The 20,875-nt window shown below is 37.1% G+C and overlaps 1 protein-coding gene across 10 annotated transcripts in view; it reads left to right on the forward strand.

Moving 5' to 3' along the window:
* The window catches only part of CCDC88A (coiled-coil domain containing 88A), a 122,578-nt gene that overhangs the window by 2,770 nt on the left and 98,933 nt on the right, over positions 1-20,875 (forward strand). The window contains exon 2 of one of the 10 annotated variants that reach the window (XM_074399949.1): positions 12,234-12,259. The exons of the other annotated variants lie outside the window; for them this stretch is intronic. Coding sequence (XP_074256050.1) covers positions 12,243-12,259 — 17 coding nt within the window. The 5' untranslated portion in view covers positions 12,234-12,242. The remainder of the gene's footprint in view (positions 1-12,233; positions 12,260-20,875) is intronic. 10 annotated transcript variants of the gene reach the window in all.

Raw genomic sequence — 20,875 nt, forward strand, 5'->3', positions numbered from 1 at the left:
TCAAATGCAGTTTTATGCTTAAAAAATATGTATATTTTGAAAAATGATGGTATTCCAAAGTAGTGGTTGCCAGGTTGCTGTTTTTCATGAGGACTAGCTCCTTTCCAAACCTCAAATCTGCTTCTGTATTTTCAGTTCCACCTCCCAGTTTCTTTAGATTTTTTTTTCAGTGTCCTAATTCTATTCTGAATGACCTATATAAATTAAAGGAAAAGAAAATTAAGAAAAAAGAGAAGTGTACTTTTTGCTTTGTTTGAATAATTTGCTAAAATAAGATCAACACAAATTTAACAAATTATTTAACTGATAGGGCAACAAAACATACATTGTTTTAAAAGCTATGTTTTGCTAATTTTGAAGTCATTAGGATTTCTGTTAAGCACTTTACTTAGGTTAATGTATACTTTAATGTACTGCGGTCTAAAGTGTCAGTTATAACTCTGTACCTAGTTAATGTAAAAGTTAGGCTTAGTCTAATTTCTACAGTACATTTAGTTCCAGAATTTGTGAGCAAGAACCCTTTGTAAATGAAACTATATATTTTCCATGTTTCTTGTGCTTGGAATTCGATGAGTGTCTTGGATCTGTGGACTTGCAGTTTTGATCAAGTTTAGAAAAGTTTAGTTCATTATTCCTACAAATGTATTTGTATATATTTGACCTCTTCACCCTCTTGGAAGTCCAATTACATATATGATGTTAGTCAGCTTGATAAATTTATTGATGTTTAATGCAATTTTCTTTCAGTCTTCTTTGTTTCATTTTGGATAGTTTGTTGTGATGTCTCCAAGTTTATTGATCTTTTTTTCTGTAATGTTTAATCTGCTCTTAATCTCACCCACCATATTTTTCAGTCCAGATATTATAGCTTCATCTGTAGAAATTGTCTTATATCTTCCACGTCTGTGTTTTTCGTGCTTTGTCTTTTCTTTAGCTTCTTGAACATAGGGAGTACAGTTATAATTGGCTTAATGTCTATGTCTACTAATTCTGTCTGTGTCATTTTGGGGTTGGTTTTGGTTGATTGGTATTTCTCTCCATTATGGATTTTGTTTTCCTGCTTTTGCATGCCTAATTTTTTTTTGTCTGACACTAGACATTTGAAATTTTAGCTTGTTTGGTGCTGGATATTTTTGTATACCATTAAATACAAAAATCTTGAGCTTTGTTCTAGCATGCATTAAGTTACCTGAAAACAGTTTGATCTTTTAGGGACATGCTTTTAAGTTTTGTTAGGCAGTACTGCTTTGTCACACTACTGAGGCAAAACTCTTCCGAATACTCTAGCCGGTGGGAACAGAACTGACTTGGTGGTGTTCACTCTCAATCTTTTTGATGGTTTTTTTCACGATCTTTGGGTAGTTTCCTCACACTTATATTCTGATAAGTACTCAGACTTGAGGGATACCCTCTGCAGATCTTTCTCACTGTGCATTTCTCTTAAGTACTCTGCCCTGTGTACTTGAGCCACCTTGCTGTCTCCAGACACAGTTCTGTCTCCTCAACTCAGACCATTGTGCTCTGCCTGGATTCCCCTCTTCCTGTTCTGTGGCCTGGAAACTCTTTCAAGGCTATAATGCTGAAGCAGTTGTTGGATTCATGCTTGTTTCCCATCCCATCTATTGGGGATCACTGTCTTTTGTTGCCTCAGTCCAATGTCTTGAAAAATGTTTTATGTATATGGCCCTTTTTTTCCCCCACTTGTTTCAGGGAGGAGGGCAAATTGGGTCTCTGGTCACCAGTAGAATATGTTTGTATAATTTTTTTTTTTTTTTCAAGACAGGATCTCGCCATGTTGCCCAGGCTGGAATGATCACAGTGCACTGTGGCCTCAAACTCCTGGGCTCAGGCCATCCTCCCACCCTAGCCTCCTGAGTAGCTGGGATGACAGGAACGCATACCATGCCTGGCTGTTGATATACTTTTAATTACATTTTGCTCTGCTAGTCTTACATTATTGTTTTTAGATGTGACATATACTTTTGTTATAGGAACTTTATTATTTAAGTTTTTTCATATAAAGTATTGATTAAGACTAAGAAAATGGATTAATTGAATGACTCTGGTGTTGCTGTTTTTGCACCCAGACCCTAAAACTGAAGAGCTGTCTTCTTCATGACACTGTTTACTGATTCTGCCTCACAATTTTGGAATCTGTTTGCTGACTTGAGATTTGCTATATTCAGAGATGAATCCTAAATTTCATTGAGTACCTTCTTGAATCAAATAATCTCTTTAAGAACTTGTAACATGGCATCAGTCCTCTTTAACTAATGAGAAGGAAGAGGGAAGCTATTTAGAGATCTGGAATGATGGGCCAGCTCTTCTGTACACTGCAGGGCATTTTCCTGCTTCAATGGGTCGAAATCTTATTTCTTTATTGCTAGTTACCAGTTGTAGGATTTGGTGACAGTAAAGTAGGAATAATTATTTTCCTGTTTGAGATGGCATTTAGTTCTGTAGCCAGTTTTTAATATTACTTACTGTGAGTTTTCAAAGAATTTGTGACATTGTAATTAATTTCATAATCCTAAAATTTTAAAAATGTGCAGTTACCTAAACAGGTGAAAATATGAATGTCTTAGGGTTTTCAGACTGAGAAAGTTGTTAAAAGTGTCAGAACAATATTTGGAATTATTATTTGTAATTCAACCCCAACCCCATTAGATAGTTACAGAAATCTATACTTGGAACACTTGGTAATGGTGATGTACTTGTTATGGCCTTTCTTTTCCTCTAGAATCTTGGGTTTGAAGGGACTTTAGAAGTCATCTACTGTTTTGTGTGTGTGTGTGTGTGTGTGTGTGTGTGTGTTTGAGACAGTGTCTTACTCTGTTGCCCAGTCTGGAGTGCAGTGGCATGATCACTGCTCACTGCAGCCTTCACCTTTTAACCTCCAGGGTTCAAGTTATCCTCCTATCTTAGCTTCCCAAGTAGCTGGGACCACAGGCACGTGCTACCACACCTGACTAATTTTTGTATTTTTTGTAGAGATATAGTTTTACTATGTTGCCCAGGCTGATCTCAGGCAATACACCTACCTTAGTCTCCCAAAGTGCTGGGATTACAGGTGTGAACCAGCCTGACTCTTTGCTTGACTCTGCTGACTAGCATGTGAGATTCCTGAAGCTAGGGAGTCTACCTTTAACCTCTGTATCCCAAGGACAGTGCTTGACATACAGTAGGTTCTTGATATATTTCCGTTGAATGGTTGAATAATAGAGCCATGTGTAGTAAAGTGGAATGAATTTGGGCCTTAATGTTAGACAGACTTGGGTTCATTTCCAGCTGTGTTGCTTATTGGTGTGTGAACTTAACATCTCCAAATTACACAGTTCCTACATTTATAAGATGGGAGATAATGTTTCCTTCCTGGTATGAAAGGATTAGACGTAATCTTTACTAAGGCAGGGACAGATAGGTCTATTTTCTGTTTTGTTGACCCATTATATCCCCAGTGCTGATTGCTGTCATTATTATTATCCTGTGCTATAGTGTATCTACCTACTTATGGTTCCTTAAGTAAGTCATGATAATTCACAGCTTAATTTTTTTGTTCCTTTGTTTTGATTTCTGAGATAGGATCTCATGCTGTGACCCAGGCTGTACTGCAATGGCATGGTCGCAGCCCACTGCAACCTTGAACTCCTGGGCTCAAGCAGTCCTCCCACCTCAGCTTCCCAAGCAGCTGAGACTGCAGGCATGTGCTACTGCACCTGGCTAATTTTTAAAAAACTTTTTGTAGAGATCGGGTCTTACTTTTTTGCCTAGGCTGGTCTTGAATTCCTGGGCTCAAGTGATCCTCCCATCTCAGGCTCCCAAAGTGGCTAGGATTACAGGCGTGAGCCACCACGCCTGGCCTACAGCTTAGTTTTGTATGATCTCTGTTAGTGTCACCTCTATATAACTGTACAATGTTTAGTAAGTTACTTAATTTATAAATGAGATAAAAAGAGAATCACAGGATTATTATGAAAATTAAACAGAATAATTTGTGTACAAGGCTCAACATATAGAAAGTGTCCAATAAATGTTAGCTCATCTTTATTGTTTTATTTATATCATTATCATTAGAATTATTTTTCTCTAGACAAGCAGTCTCCCAACTTTTTGGCACCAGGGACTGGTTTCATGGAAGACAATTTTTCCATGGACCAGGAGCGAGGGGAGTTTCAGGATGAAACTGTTCCATCTCAGATCATCAGCCATTAGATTCTTAAGAGGAGTGTGCAACCTAGATCCCTTGCATGCACATTTCATAATAAGGTTTGTGGTTCTGTGAGAATCTAATGCTGTTGCTGATCTGACAGGAGGTAGAGCTCAGGCAGTAATGCTTGCCTGTCCACCACTAACCTGCTGCTCTGTGGCCCCCATTTCCTAATAGGCTGTGGACCCAATCCGTGGCCCAGAGGTGAGGGACTCCTGCTCTAGACTGTCATTTCCCTTTTCTTTGACTAGCCAATTCTTGCTCTTCCTTTAATACCTTGTGAAGTCCCTTGGCAGAGTTGTTTTTTTCCTTATGGTTCTGAAATACCTTCACCTGAGTAGCTACTGCTCTGCATTATTACTGTTTAGGGGCTGGATGTTTTGTCTTAGCATATTACTAGCACCTAACCTAGTACTTAGCATGTATCACCAGCACCTAGCATAAAAGTTGGCATGTCATAAGTTTTCAGAAAATGTTGAAGGAATAAGTGAAGAGATCCTATAATTTTATTTATTTTCAAAATTTTGAGAATACCTTCTAGTTTTAGTACTGTAGAATGTAGTTTATTTTTTAGTTTGTCTCCTGTTTCTCCTTTTCTTTTGTTCTCTTTCTGCCCCCTTATTTTTTTAAATTACCTTTATTGGATATTTTTCCTGTGTATGTTATATCTCCCTTGAGGCAAGGTGATAAAAACAAGATGTCATGACCCATGGTATTTTAGAGTATTAGAATATACAGTGCTTTCACTTTGGTTTCCAGTGACTTTCCTGTTCAACATGTTAAGTTCTTTTTTTTTTTTTTTTTTTGAGACAGAGTATTATTCTGTCACCCATGCAGGAGTGCAGTGGTGTGATCTCGGCTCACTGCAACCTTCACCTACTGGGTTCAACCAATTCTCCTGCCTCAGCCTCCCAAGTATTTGGGATTACAGGTGCCCACTGCCATGACCGGCTAATTTTTGTATTTTTAGTAGAGACAAGGTTTTGCCATTTTGGCCAGGCTGTTCTTGAACTCCTGACCTCAGTGATCTGCCCGCCTTGGCCTCTCAAAATGCTGGGGTTACAGGTGTGAGCCATTGTGCCTGAGCCATGTTGAATTTTTTTTGTCCACAGCTTTGTATTAAACTGTCTTCAAGAAAAGTCCATTATGATTCCCTCATTATCATTATGACTCAGATTTAAACTACAGAAATGATGAGAACCTAGAGAAGAACAATTGAACTAGTTGTTCTACCTGAGAGTATTTTTAACTGAAAATTTTCTCTTAATATATATTATGGGAAACTAGTTCTCACAGGATAAATGGAAAGGAGGACCAGTTCTTTCAAAAGGACACCAGTTGATACTCTTTTAGGATCCATGAAACAGTTTGATAAAATTCTAGGCATGAACTTTTCAATATTTAGAAATAGTATTAGAGATTATACTTGGTATTGGGACATCCGTATAATAATTTATTAGTTAGTAAACTCCTGCTTTTAGAGAGTCAGAGCGGTAGGACGACGGCAAAAACAAAAACAGGGACTTGAGAATTTCAATCCTGAATCAATCGTTTAATATTTAACTAGTTAAAGAAACAGGAAAATTACTTTAAATGTTCTCTTTATTTCTGATTCTATTCCTATGCCTTCTTAGACTTATTTTGCTAGTTTAATAATTTTTTTTTTTTTTTTTGAGACAAAGTCTCTATTGCCCAGGCTGGAATGCAGTGGCACAATCTTGGCTCACTATAACCTCTGCCTCCTGGGCTCAAGCAATCTTCTCACCTCAGCCTCCTGAGTAGCTAGGACTACTACTATGCCCAGCTAATTTTCCTTTGCTTTTTTTTTTTTTTTTTTTTTTTTTGTAGAGGCAGAGTTTTGACATGTTGCCCAGAATGGTCTCAATGTCATGGGCTCAAGCGATCCACCGTCTCAGCCTCCTAAAGTGCAGAGATTACAGGCGTGAGCCACTGTGCCTAGCTAGCCTAGTTTAATAATTAATAAAAATAGGCTGATAAAACTCATTAACTTCACTCTGAGAGGAGATCTGACCCTAAAATTTGTAAGATCCTGGAGAAGCATTCATTTACCACAATAGGCCTAAATATTTAAAGTTTATAAACCAGGCCAACAAATCATTAAATATATTTTAGTCTTTTCGCTTGATAAATACACCTTCATAATGAATTAAAAGGAAGATTCAAATTAAGGTCCGTGGAATTTAGAATTCATAAATACACCATTTTGCAGCAGAATATGCTTAACCCCAACCTCCTCCCACCATCCGTGGCTCTTTTTGGCACTACGAAGAGATCTCATGTACATTCCTTGAATACCCTGCATGCATGCACAAAGTCCAAGCTCTTGTACTCCCTCAAACAACTACTCCTTGGCCTAAGGGTGTACACAAGTGTGGCACAGTCTATTCTAAGGACAGATCTAGGAAAGAGGCTATGTGGGCCCCAAAATTGAGTTAGAAGTGTTTGGGCAATAAATTGCAGAGTTCCGGGTACCTGGAGTGTCATTTAAAAGTGGGGAGGTAGGCTGGGTGTGGCTCACGCCTGTAATCCCAGCACCTTGGGAGGCCAAGGCAGACAGATCACTTGAGGTCAGGAGTTCAAGACCAGCCTGGCCAATATAGTGAAACCGGTCTCTGCTAAAAATACAAAAATTAGCCAGGCATGGTGGCAGGCGTCTGTAATCCCAGCTACTCGAAAGGCAGAGGCAGGAGAATCGGTTGAATCTGGGAGGCAGATGTTGCAGTGAGCTGAGATTGCACCACTGCACTCCAGCTTCGATAATAGTGAGACTCTCTCTTAAAAAAAAAAAAAAAAAAAAAAGTGGAGAGACATATAGGCACATCTCCTTGTTTACATGGACTTCTCTTCCAGTGGAAACATGTGGGCTAAGGAGGACCAGAGTGGGACTCAGGGCAGAGCTCTCTCTTGTCAGGATCTAAATGTAATACTCAGTGAGAGGGGTGCAGGGATAGTTCATTCAAAGATCAGTTAATTCGGGAATAGTTTCTAAATGCTTACTGTGTAACAAACTGTTAGATGCTAGGAATAAGATGCTTTGCCCACGATAAGGGGGAGGTAAATGTAAACAAATTGCAGTGTGGTATTTGTGCCATGATGTGGAATTATGTTCTTGAGACAGTGTTGGCACAGAAAGGGAAGTGATGATTTACATGGAGGAAAGGCTTCTTGAAGGATATAATGTTTGAGCTGGACATGAGAGCTCAGTAGGAGAAATCAGACTGAACAGAAGTCATAAGCAGTGGGATAGTGGGAGGAAGGACATTTTAAGCAAAGAAAATAACATGAAAAAGAGGCACGAAGATGTAAATAACGGTGGAGGAATTAGGAGGTTTGAGAAAAGTAGAAACATTTTACAAGGCTGCTAAGAGGAAATCACAAAAGGTGTCAGTTAAAGATGAATACAAGTATTGTCATGCAGGGTCGATGGCTTTTTGAGATTTGGAAACTACACATTTGTAGTTTAGCCAGTGAGCATGGTTGAGTAACTAGTAATGCTTAGCTGCTCAGAAACTGAATTCAGAATTCGATGATTCTGAAACATACCGTAGATTCTTAGCTGAATAGTTGAATAATGTGCAAGCATTAAAGTGAAGAAGAAAGCAAATATCAGGAGGAAGCTTATCGATTAAAGGTTGTGTTACTGGAAGGGGGTCCGGATCCGGACCCCAAGAGGGGGTTCTTGGATCTTGGGCAAGTCTATAAAGTAAAAGCAAATTTATTAAGAGAGTAGAGGAATATAAGTATGATTATTCCACAAGCAGAGCAGTCCTGACGGCTGCCGTTGCCCATTTTTGTGGTTATTTCTTGATTATATGCCAAACAAGGGGTGGATTATTTATACCTCCCTTTTTTAGACCAGATAGGGTAACTTTCTGCTATTGCCATGGCATTTGTAAACTGTCATGGTGCTGGTAGAAGTGTAGCAGTGAGGACAAACAGAGGACACTCTAGTCAGCATCTTGATTTTGGTGAGTTCTGGTCAACTTCTTTACTGCAATCTGTTTTGTCAGCCAGGTCTTTATGACCTGTATCTTGTACCAACCTCCCATCTCATCCTGTGAGTTAGAATGCCTGACTGGCTGGGAATGAAGCCCAGCAGGTCTTAGCTTTTATTTTACCTAGCACCTATTTAGGATGGAGTTGCTCTGGTTCAGACACCTCTGAGAGTTGTAATAAGAAGGAAGGAAGTGTAGGTTAGAAGAGAGGGCGTGAGAGAGGGCGAAAAGATAGGAGGTCAGAGTCAGAGTAGATTTTCAGAATTTGAGATTTTGGAGGGTGCAGTTCTGAATAGTGATTAGGACCAAGGTTAGACAATACTAATGGGTGGATAAAGTAGAATAAAACGAAGATAAGTAGAGTTGAGATAGAACTTTCTTCCTTATTTTTTTTATGAAACTGATATCTTGATTTAACACTAGAGGCAGAAGTTAGTATTTTGAATTAAAGTAGAAAGCTGGGGCCAGGCGTGGTGGCTCATACCTGTAATCTTAGCACTTTGGGAGGCTGAAGCAGGTCAATCACTTGAGGTTAGGAGTTCGGGACCAGCCAGGCAAACATGGTGAAACCCCATCTCTACTAAAAATACAAAAATCAGCCAGGTATGGTGGTAGGTACCTGTAATCCCAGCTACTCGGGAGGCTGAGGCAGGAGAATTGCTTGAACCTGGGAGGTGGAGGTTGCAGTGAGCTGGAATCATGCCACTGCACTCCAGCCTGGGTGACAGAGTGAGACTCCGTCTCAAAAAAAAAAAAAAAAAAAAAAAAAAATGAAACTAGAAAGCTGGGCAATAGAAATATTAAGGAATAATGTAATAGTGGGGAAGGAAAAATAAGGTAATTATTTATAACTTTTATTTCTTTTTATTTTATTTACATATATTTTTTGAGACAGAGTCTTGCTCTGTTGCCCAGGCTGGAGTGCAGTGGTATATTGGCTCACTGCCACCTCCATCTCCTGGGTTAAAGCAGTTCTTCTGTGTCAGCTTCCTGAATAGCAGGATTACAGGTGCCTGTCATCACGACTGTCTAATTTTTGTATTTTTAGTAGAGACGGCATTTCACCATGTTGACCAAGCTGGTCTTGAACTCCTGACCTCAAGTGATCCATCCACCTTGCCCTCCCAAAGTGCTAGAATTACAGGCATGAGCCACCGTGCCCGGCCCATAACTTTTTATATTAACGTAATCCTTAAAAATCAAACTTTGTGAAATATCTCAGTAATCCTTCAGGAAAATTTTTAGATAGTATATTTTTTTTTTTTTTTTTTTTTTTTTTTGGAGACAGGGTCTTACTCTGTTGCCCAGGCTGGAATGTAGTGGCATGATCTCAGCTCACTGCATCCTTGACCTCCTCGTCTCAGACGATCCTCCCACCTCAGCTTCCTGAATAGCTGGTACTACAGGTGTGTGTCGTCATGACTGGCTAATTAATTTTTTTTTTTTTTTTGTAGAGATGAGGTCTTACTTTGTTTGTTTCCCAGGCTGGTATTGAACTCCTGGGCTCAAGCAGTCTTCTTGCCTTGGTCTCCCAGAGTCCTGGGGTTACAGGCATTAGCCACTGTACCTGGCCTGTATTCTTAATGTGACTGACTTTCATAGTGAAGGCCAGAAAAAAAGTTCAACTTCACATTATTAATGATAACGTAATTGTTAATGTCTCCTTTCTCTGGGTGGTGGAGGACCAAGGAATTTGGTTTAGTTTTAGGCATTGGATACTAGTCCTTGATATTTTTTTTTCTGAGACAGGGTCTTTCTCTGTCACCCAAGCTGGAGTACAGTGGTTCGATCACAGCTCACTTTAGCCTCTGCCTCCTGGGATCAAGCAATTCCCATGCGGAAGCCTCATGAGTAACTGGGATTAAGGTGCGCACCACCACACCCGGCTAATTATTTTTTAATATTTTTAGTAGAGATAGAGTTTTCCATGTTGGCCAGGCTGCTCTCAAACTCTTGACCTCAATTGATCTGCCTCAGTAATCCCAAGTGTTGGGATTACAGGTGTGGGCGACCATGCCCGGTCACTAGTCCTTAAAAACTGAGTTATTACAAAGTAGTGGAGGATGAGAATTTACAGGGAAATACCAATGGAAAGACAAAACACCCACTTAATTTTTACCAGGATTGGTTTAAAAAGGGTGAACTACAGTAAAATCCCAGTTAACTTGAATAATCAGGGAAAATGGGTTGAGTTTTCTCATATTTGAATGTTAACTTAATTTTTTCCAAATCCTTATTTCCACCTTTGTAAATATAGTGTACAGGTAATGATTCAGAATTTGTATCTTTTTTTTTTTTAACTTAAGTATTAAGTGTAGCAGCAGCCCCCAACCTTTTTGGCACCAGGGACCAGTTTCATGGAAGACAGTTTTTTGCATGGACCAGGGTGGAGGGCATTAGATTCTCATAAAGAGTGGGTAACCTAGATCCCTCCAGGGCAATTCACATAGGGTTTTTACGCTCCTAGGAGATTATGCTTGCCTGTCCACTGTTCACTTCCTGCTGCTGTGTAGACTGGTTCCTAACAGGCCAGGGACCTGTCCTAGTCCTCAGCCCAGGGGTTGGAGACCCCTGAAACATAGTACTGAATGTGTATACTGACTAAGACAAACCTGTAGTTAATAGCGAATGATCCCAAGCAGGTATTTGAAAACAAATTTCTGGTTATTAGCTTGCTTTTTTTTTTTTCCTTTTCTTTCATTTTCATTTTCTTTTCATTTCTTACATCTGCATGGATTTCATGTTTCTTTTGAGAGAGAACAAGAGTGTGCTGAGAGAGAGAGTTGTGCCGATATGTGAACTGGAGTAGATTAGGGATGTCTAGAAGTTGTTTGGCCTCTGGAGTTATGGTTAGTCAGGGAAACCTATCTGTGGTGGAAGTTAGATTTGATTTAAACCTTGAAAGGTGACTGAACTTGGATAGTTATCCATGAGGAGTGGGGAGGGTATTTTAGGCCAAGGAAGTATTTTGGGGGAAAAGCATACTGCATGTATGATTTGGGAAATGGTGAGGAGACTAGCCTTAGTGGAGGAACCAAGTTGAGGAATAGTACAATACAATATTTAAAAATCTTAGGTTATTTATTCCTTTGCCTTTTAAAGACTATTTTGTTAAATTGGAGATCACCAAAACAGTTTATTTCTCTTGGACCATTTGTAGACCATGACTGCAAGTTTTTTAAACTTGTCTATTAATAATTCCTTACCTTTCTGTATGTGCACCTTCCCTCTAACTTGGTTCATCACATCTTGAATGTGTGTGGCTATTTTTTGTCTTCTATTTTACTTTTTATTACATTTCTAATTTAATTTTTGGTTTTAGCAGTGCTTTTTTAATAGGTATCTATTATTTTGCCTTTGATTGGTGGGTTTATAATGGAGTTAGCATTGATCCTTTTGGACCATTTTTCTGGTAACCGAAAAGGACAAACCAATATTATGGTAATCTTACTCTACTCTCTCTAACAGGAATTCATATACTTAGAGTTGTCCTGTATGGGGACTTTTAAAAAAATATTAGAGAAATTGTTGATTGGAAAGAAGATTTTCTTACCAGATTTGAAAACCACTCACTTAACTTTCTATGACTAAATTTAATTCATTAATTAGAAGAGATTGTTCTTTGTTTTTGTTCCTCATTTTTAAGAGCTTTCTTCTCAAAAATGAAAATGATACTTGTCATCCATAATTGATCAAGTGAACTATTTAAATTACCTTAGGAGGGGTGTACAGATTAAGAGGCCTTACTATACTGAATTGATGGTATGGGAATGAAAGGCATAGTAGGTAAGTCTGTTACTGATCAAGGGAAATAACTGACTGTATATCAGCTCACTTTGGAATTCCTTGAGTCTCTAGGCCTAAGCAGATCTGGAGCAAATGTTACTCTAGAATACTGATTAAAACAAAACCAACTTCTGTGACCCAATATTAATTAAGGCAATGGGTAAATGTTCCATCACAGATCAGTGCTGTCCATTGAATCGATAAACAATCTTTTTTTGTTTCAGTTACTGGTCATGAGGTTGGCAACCAGGTAAGTTCTGGATTAGCATAATATTAAGTCCCCAGGTCTCTATACCAAGAACAGAAATTGATTTGCCTGATACAGTAGTTCTTAAAGTAAGATCAGACCCCTGCTAGCCCAGAGATTCCTTCAAGGTTGTCTGTCAGGTCAGAATTATTTTCATAACAATGCTAAGATGTTACTTGCCTTTTTTTTTGGCTTGTGTTGGTAAAGTACTGATGGTCCACAAGCAAAGATGGGCAAAACTGCTGATATTTTAGTATGAATCAAGGAGTTGTACCAAATTATATGGACAATCATTGTATTCTTCTCATTATACAGTTGTAAGATATATATATAAATAAACCCAGTTTCACTTAAAAATGTCCTTGATGAAGCAGTAAAAGTTATTTTGTTGGGTCTTGACCCTTCAACTTTTTTAACATTCTATGGGTAACTTTTTAAACATATGGGAACCATATGTAATGTTCCTGCATAACAAAGTGTGATGATTATCTCAAGAAAAAGTAATCATGATTTTTTGAGTTGCAAGGTTGAAGTAGTCCCTGTTTTTTGGAATACCATTTTTATTTGAAAGAATGACAGACAAACTGTGGTTGTTAATACTTGAGTACTGGGCAGACATTTCCTCAGAAATTAGAATAAAGTGAGCCTGTCACTCAGAGAAAACAACTGATTGTATTTGCTGTCAGTGATGAAATCTGATTTGTAGAAAACATGAGCTTGACAGCTTCTCAATATTTAAAGACTTTTCTGATGAGATTGGAGGTGATATCAATGAGTGGTTTTTTTCTATAGAAATAAAATGTGCCAACATTTGGAAGATCTGTATAACTCAGAGAACCAATCATTTCTAAATGACCGATGCACGTTAAGAAGTTACGCATACGTAGTAAAAAGATCCATTCAACGTGGCAGGTAGACAATGGATTTTTAATGTAAAACATAGTAATAAAAGTTCATTGATGGAGTTTCAGATTCCACATTGCATTTAACCTTGAAGAAATAACTCCTACTGAATTTTGGTAATATCAAAGAAGAATATCAATAATTGTATGAATATGACAATCAAATATTCTTTTCTAAGTTCATACTTGTGTGAAGTCAGATTTCTTATACTTAAAGCAGAACAGTGTATCACAACACACTGCAGAAGTAGGTTTAAGAAGACAGCTGTATTCTATTAAGCCAGACACTAACGAGATTTACAAAGATGTGAAAGAATGTTATTTCCCACTAAAATGTTATGTTTTGAAAAAGTTATAAAAATGTTCTTTATGCTAACAAACACTTATGTTTAAGTGAATTAATATTTTTTAAAATTCTCTTTCAAATTTTAATATAGTAAATATATATAGATATGACCCACATAAACAAAAGCTCTTTGGGAGTCTGCAATAATTTTTAAGAGTAAAAGGGGGTTCTGAGACCAAAATTTTAAAAACTGCTAACTTAATATTTGAAGTGCTAATGTTGACTTATTCTAAGAAATAAAGGGTAGTTTCAGGCATTTTATTCAATTTGGATAAAACAGAAGTAAAGCATATGTATAGTACTGTTTTTTAATTATTTTGTGTCCATTTGCAGTTTTTTAATTAAAGCATTGCTTCTCTTTGTTAAATCAGCGACTATCATGCTTTACTGCTAGGTTAATCTTGGGCTAGCTAGAAGATGTCATAGATTTTCCAACTTTTGAAAAGGTTATTTACTGTGTATAAAATTATGATAATAAAAATATGAAAGGCTGTGTCTGTAATCTCTGAATGATGATTATATGTCATATACCTCTCCAAGAATGACTGTTCAGTCAGTGTGAAGATCAAAATAGTTAATATATGTGAAAATATTCTGTAGATAGGATTATTAGATTAATATTAGATTCATTATTGGCTATCATGCAAAGTGATTGAATTTATGAGAGCAGGAGAAATTAAGTTGAAGGAATACATACATGTTACACACACACACACACACATATGTATAGATAGATAGATAGATAGATAGACAGATAGATAGATAGATACAGAATCTTGCTCTGTCACCCAGGCTGGAATGCAATGGTAAGATCATAGTTCACTACAGCTTCTAACTCCTGGCCTCAAGTGATCTTCCTGCCTTAGCCTCCTGTGTAGCTAGGACTACAGGCACACACCACTATGCCCAGCTAATTAAAAACATTTTTTTGTAGGCATGGAGTCTTGCTATGTTGTACAGGCTGTTCTCAAACGATTCTCTGGCCTCAGCCTCCCAAAGTGATGGGATTATGGGTATGAGCCATCTCCCTAGCCAAGACATTTTTCCCTTAAAGCCACTAGTTTTCCTGAAATATCTTACTACTTGGATAACCCTTAATGGTAGTGCTATTTACCCAGTTAATTATTTTTTATAAAGCAAACATTCAGATTTATGCACATTTAAAGTTAGATACATAAATTAGTTATTTCAGATGTGTCATAGTGACATGCAAATATTATATAGTTATGTTACCGTATAAATTATCTCAAAAATTTTAAAAGACCACTCTACAAGCATAGTTTTAAATTACAGTACCATGATCAAAAACATGAGCCCATTAGGCAAAAGCACTGATGGTGCTTAACCACCATCAGTTAAGCACCAACACAGAACAGATGGTCCAAGAGGACATACAACAGGTTTACAGTCTGGAGGAGAAGAGAATAGAGCCATTAAAGCTATCAGATTTCTGTTTCTTATATATGTTTGTCAATGAATAAGTAAAGATATAATCCTTGGTCATACAAGGACCAAATCTTAGAGTATTAGTGTTGCAAAACAGTTAACTTTAACTTTTTCCTGATTTACAAATTGTTATATACAATGGTTGATCATACTACTGTCTGTTTATTATTTTAATTGAAATTAATGCAACTTGTCATAAGTAGGTCATTTATAAATGTGAAGTTGCTTGAGGCCCTCTTTTACTGCCATGTTGCATTTAACTCCTGGTTGGACAGATTTGAGCTATATTGCTAGGCTATTTGTTACTCTTTCAATTTTATTTTTACTTTTCATCTTATAAAGGAAGATGGTTGACTTGAAATTGTGTTGCCTTGGAAATAGCTTTGTATGATATGAAAGGTATTTGCCCACATTTCACATGCTACATGTATATGGTTTAATAGCTCATCTTGTATTTTAGAAAACGGCCTATCTTTAGCCTTTCCAAGGATACATTCTTTACAAAAAAAAAAAAAAAAAAAAAAGTGGTATGGTGTGCTTTCAAAGAGAGCCTGATCAAAACTCTATTAATTGTGATCATTTATTTTGAATTAATTTTTGTTTTGCATTTTAAGTATTAAACAAAATGAAAGGCAGAATATTTGGTATGTTTGATAGACTACATTTTCTTTTTAGAGAAATCTGGGGTCATACTATACTATTTGTTTAAATTGCTGTACAGTGATTTTTATGATATTAAAACTATTAGAATACAGGATTCAACCTGAGGAAGCTGACCAAAACACACACACACACACACACACACACACACACACACACAGGAGTGAGACTTTTTTTTTGTCTTTATATAGGATGCATTCTTTTTTTATAGCAAAAAATTTTTTTATCTTATTGTTTATGCTTAGTTTTTTTATTTTATTATTTTTTAATCTTATTGTTTATGCTTAGTCTTACAAATGTCTTATGACTCTGAATTCCTGGCATTGAATTCTGGGCAGATATGGCTTTATTAAATGTGCTTCAGCTAAGTAACAATCCAACACAATTATTAATATTTTTCTCTAGAAGTAAATGAAATAGGTTTCATGAAGCAACAAAAACACTTAAAAAATGTTTTATGTGGTTAAAAGATTAATTAATACCAAAAGGTTCACAGTGACAATAAAAAATTCTTTGCTGTATTTTTGCTTACATCTCAGTTCACTTCTCCAGAGTGACAACTTTTTAAACTTTTAAAAAGCAATTTCTTCGTTATTTAGCCCCATATATAGTGATAATATGTTTTTTCTGGTAGTTCTTGGTTTATTCCTTTTAGACATTACCTATTGACTTCCTGATAGTGGTAGATAAGATTTTATCTTTTTTATGCTCCTGTATTTCTTCTTACCCTGACCTTCTAATATATTTATCACAGGTTTATTTAAATCAGTCATCAGTATTTATATTATTATACCTATATAATATTTACTGCAAAGCCAGGTATTATTTTTCCTGAAGCTACCAATTATCTTGATTTACATAATTTTCTATAAATTATCCTTAAAGATTCAACTGGTTTTCATGGAGGTGGAGCTTAAGTCTGGCCTGCCTTCCTTCCTTTTTTTTTTTTTTTTGCAGAGTCTTGCTCTGTCACCAGGTGATTATACCAGAGAGTGTAATGGTATAATCACAGCTCACTGCAGCCTGGAACTCCTGGGCTCAAGTGATTCTCCTGCCTCAATTTTTTATTTTTATTTTTTTGTTGAGATGGGATTCACTATGTTGTCCAGGCTGGTCTTGAACTTCTAGGCTTAAACAATCCTCCTACTTTGGCCTCCCAAAGTGGTGGGATTGCGAGTGTGGGCTGTTGTTGCCAGCCCAGGAGCTTAGGACTTTTTTGGTAGTTTGACTTGAGGATAGTACCTCTCACATAAAGAAATCACATCCTTAGGGTGAAAGGGCCTGTTTTCCGTGATCCTAACATATGTCAGTATGACCCTTACTTAAATCGGGCATGCATCAAATGAGAAACCTAAGCCTTATAATGGGAAGTTTATTGCTTTCTAGATCCATGCCAAGAATGCTTAATGGTTATCCTGGGCTCTAAGTACAGAAAGTTTATAACAATAGACTATAATATATTGTCTGATGATGATAAAGAAATAGGAACTTTTCAGTTCTGTTTTCATACTAAAATAACTCTCAAATAGGTGCAGTGGAGAATTTGCAGATAGAGGCTTGCAGAGCCTAGGTATTAAGCCTATTCAAGAACTCCACTATTCTATTGGTTTTCCTAGAGTCAAACCAGAGCACAGAAATCCCTTCATATCCCATATACTCATTTTATAGATTTATAGACACAAAGCAGCACAGTTTTGTGAAGGGATATAGAAAATTTTTATTTCCCTGTCTTTACGATCCCCGTTGAATGTTAGGTTAATTTTAGGTGTCGAAGTACTTTTCTGTCAAGTATTTAAATTGTGTTTTTCATTTTTCCTCAGATTTCTAAAATTTCATCTGATATCATTAGTATATAACTATATTATTCCTTCCTTTTATACCTAGAATTATTTTGTTAAAAATAGTCTTTCACAAAGTCTAAAAAAAACTTAATATAAAACATCAATTTTTTTCCAAAAAATTCTTAAAACATTTTGATTAAACCAAAATTCTAAATTCTGAAAACTTGCTAATTCTTTAAAGAGCTTTCTTCAAAGACTATAGAATTTCCTGACAACTGAATAAATTTCAAGATAATATGTGAGGAATGTTAGACACAAAATTTAAGAAGAAACATTAATACTTTATTTTTAAAAAATCACTTTAAAGGAAGCAGAAACTTGATAACATTGTGTCAGGGACAAAGATAGGATTTACATTACAAAATGTATTAAAGGAATGATACCACCATGTGTTCATTAGAATAGTATATATCTAAAGTATGATATAATCCAAATTATGTATTTGGATAATCCAAATTAGTATAATCCAAATTGTATATTGTCATGCAGTAATGAGCCTGCACTACAAATAATATAGCTTTAAAATTTATGTCCATTTTTAGTTCTAATAATAAAATTTTCTTAGGCTGGGCAGGGTGGCTTATGCCGGTTATCCCAGCACTTTGGGAGCCCAAAGTGGGAGGATCACTTAAAGCCAGGAGTTCGAGACGAGCCTGATCTACATGGTGAAACTCTGTCCCTCCTAAAAATACAAAAATTAGCCAGGTGTGGTGGTGGACTCCTGTAATCCCAGCTACTTGGGAGGCTGAGGCAGACAAATTGCTTGAACCCAGGAGGCGGAGGTGGCATTGAGTTTGAGATCATGCCACGGCACTCCAGCCTGTGCAACAGAGCAAGACCCATCTTTAAAAAAAAATTTTTTTCTGAAGTACTTATTGTTAGATTTAAATACCCAGGTTTATAATAAAATATCACCACAGTGAACTGGAGGAGGGAAGGAAATTAATCATCTTTAGTTTGATTACCCACTGTAAAAACCGAATTGGAATATGCTCAAACAATAGAGTAAAACAGTGATATATGATGTACACTTGGATTTTAGGAAAAACATTGCCAAAACCTTTTTTTTTTTTTTTAAAGTCAGTCTTTTCTTTGTTTTCTTGAATGATCCTATAAGAGGAAAAATAAAAGAGAGTAAAAGAGTTCTAGGATCATAGACAGATTACTAGTTTGAACTTTGGTTTTCTGATTTATGGTGAAACCAGGTATCTCTAAAGTGTTTCTAGGTCTAAATGTGGTCAATGTATAATTAGGAGACAGTCTTAGGTGAGAAGTATATAAGGGTTTCAAATGTAGAATAAAGAAAATAGAAATATGGCTGGGCGCAGTGGCTCACGCCTGTAATCCCAGCATTTTGGGAGGCCGAGGCGGGTGGATCACGAGGTCAAGAGATCGAGACCATCCTGGTCAACATGGTGAAACCTCGTCTCTACTAAAAATACAAAAAATTAGCTGAGCATGGTGGCGCATGCCTGTAATCCCAGCTACTCAGGAGGCTGAGGCAGGAGAATTGCCTGAACCCAGGAGGCGGAGGTTGTGGTGAGCCGAGATCGTGCCATTGCACTGCAGCCTGGGTAACAAGAGCGAAACTCTGTCTCAAAAAAAGAAAAGATAGAAGAAGTCTAGAGAGGAAAGATATTTACTGAAAGTGATTGCAAATGAAATTTATATTACTGTAAATATAACTTAATTTTTTGTTACTGGTGTTGTTCTTACTCAGTTCTCCCAATTACTTTCCTCCACAATGATAGCTTGACTAGACCGAGCATTAAGTGATATGGCCAGTACAGTAGGTCAGTGAGTATTTGTTTAACTACTGACTAAAAAAGATACCAGACAAGAAAAAAGAAAAAAAGACAAAGATAGCAGAGTTGATTGCCTAAATAAAACAGGATTTTTCCTTTAGTTTTCCTTGACTTCTTGATGGTGCTGCTGTTTGTCTTTGTTTGCCATGACATGTGAACTGATTTCTACAATATAGCCTACTTGTTTTTATAAGTCTCTAGTTCTGGTTGATGCTTTTACTTGAGAGACTCACTTTACCATTTAAACTCTCATTTGCCTTGGGCTCTTCTGATATTTTTACTGTTTATCTTGCAGTAAGCACAAATCAGTGACAGGTCAGATTTAGCCTGCCTTACTAATATTCTTCCTTGTTCTACAGATCACAAACTGTACTTTAGGACTCTATTATTCAACTGATTGTTTGTTTGTTTTCTTCTCTTTTTTTTTATTTTACTTTTAAGTTCTGGGGTACATGTGCAGATCTTGCAGGATTGTTGCATAGGTGTTGAGACACACCTTAGTGAGAGTACCTATTCCAATAGAGTACCAGGCTGCCAACTGTGTTTTTAGCTTGGAGAATGTCAGCTGATAACTTTCAGCAGAAAGCAGTGGTTTAAAAAACTACTATGCTTTGTCTTTGTTTACTCTTATTTTTATTTATTCAGACAGTATTTGTGTTAGGAAATATGCTGAGTTTTAGAAATAAAAACATGAATAAGAAGATATGGTGCCCCTTGTCAAGGAACTTAGAATCTAGTGAGAAACTGGGAGTAAAAAAGACCAATTACTGGAAGACCTGTGACAGTAATGTACAAATAAAAGGGAATAGTTATGTTATAGGGTGGAGCTGAGAGAGTATATAATCTAGGACTTTAAGAATGATGTAACAGTGTAACTCACTATATTAACATATTAATAGACAAAGATCAGATGGGAATAGATGTGGGAAAAATTGAGTATGCCAGGTGTGCTGTGGCTTGTGCCTGAAATCCTAGCTAGCCAGAAGGCTGAGGCAGAAGGATCACTTGAGGCTAGGAATTTGAGGGAAGCCTGAGCAACATAGAGAAGCTAAAACATTTTTTTAGGCTGAGCACGGTGGCTCATGCCTGTAATCCTGGCAATTTGGGAGGCTGAGGTGGGTGGCTCACTTGAGTTCAGGAGTTTGAGATCAGCCTGGCCAACATGGTGAAACCCCGTCTCTACTAAAAATCCAAAAATTAGCCAGGCATGATGGCGCACATCTGTAATCCCAGTTACTCAGGAGGGTGAGGCAGAAGAATTACTTGAACCTAGGAGGCAGAGGTTGCGGTGAGTGGAGGTTGCACCACTGCACTCCAGCCTAGGTGACAGAATGAGACTCTATCACAAAAAAACAAAACAAAACATTTCTTTAAAAGTTAGCTGGTTCATCCATGTCCCTACAAAGGACGCAAACTCATCGTTTTTGATGGTTGCGTAATATTCCATGGTGTATATGTACCACATTTTCCCTATCCAGTCTATCATCAATGGGCATTTGGGTTGGTGGAAACCATCATTCTCAGCAAACTGACACAAGAGCAGAAAATCAAACACTGCATGTTCTCACTCATAGGTGGGTGTTGAACAATGAGAACACATGGACACAGGGAGGAGAGTA

The sequence above is a fragment of the Saimiri boliviensis genome, chromosome 1 (genome assembly GCF_048565385.1).
Source record: "Saimiri boliviensis isolate mSaiBol1 chromosome 1, mSaiBol1.pri, whole genome shotgun sequence".
Lineage (NCBI taxonomy): Eukaryota > Metazoa > Chordata > Mammalia > Primates > Cebidae > Saimiri > Saimiri boliviensis.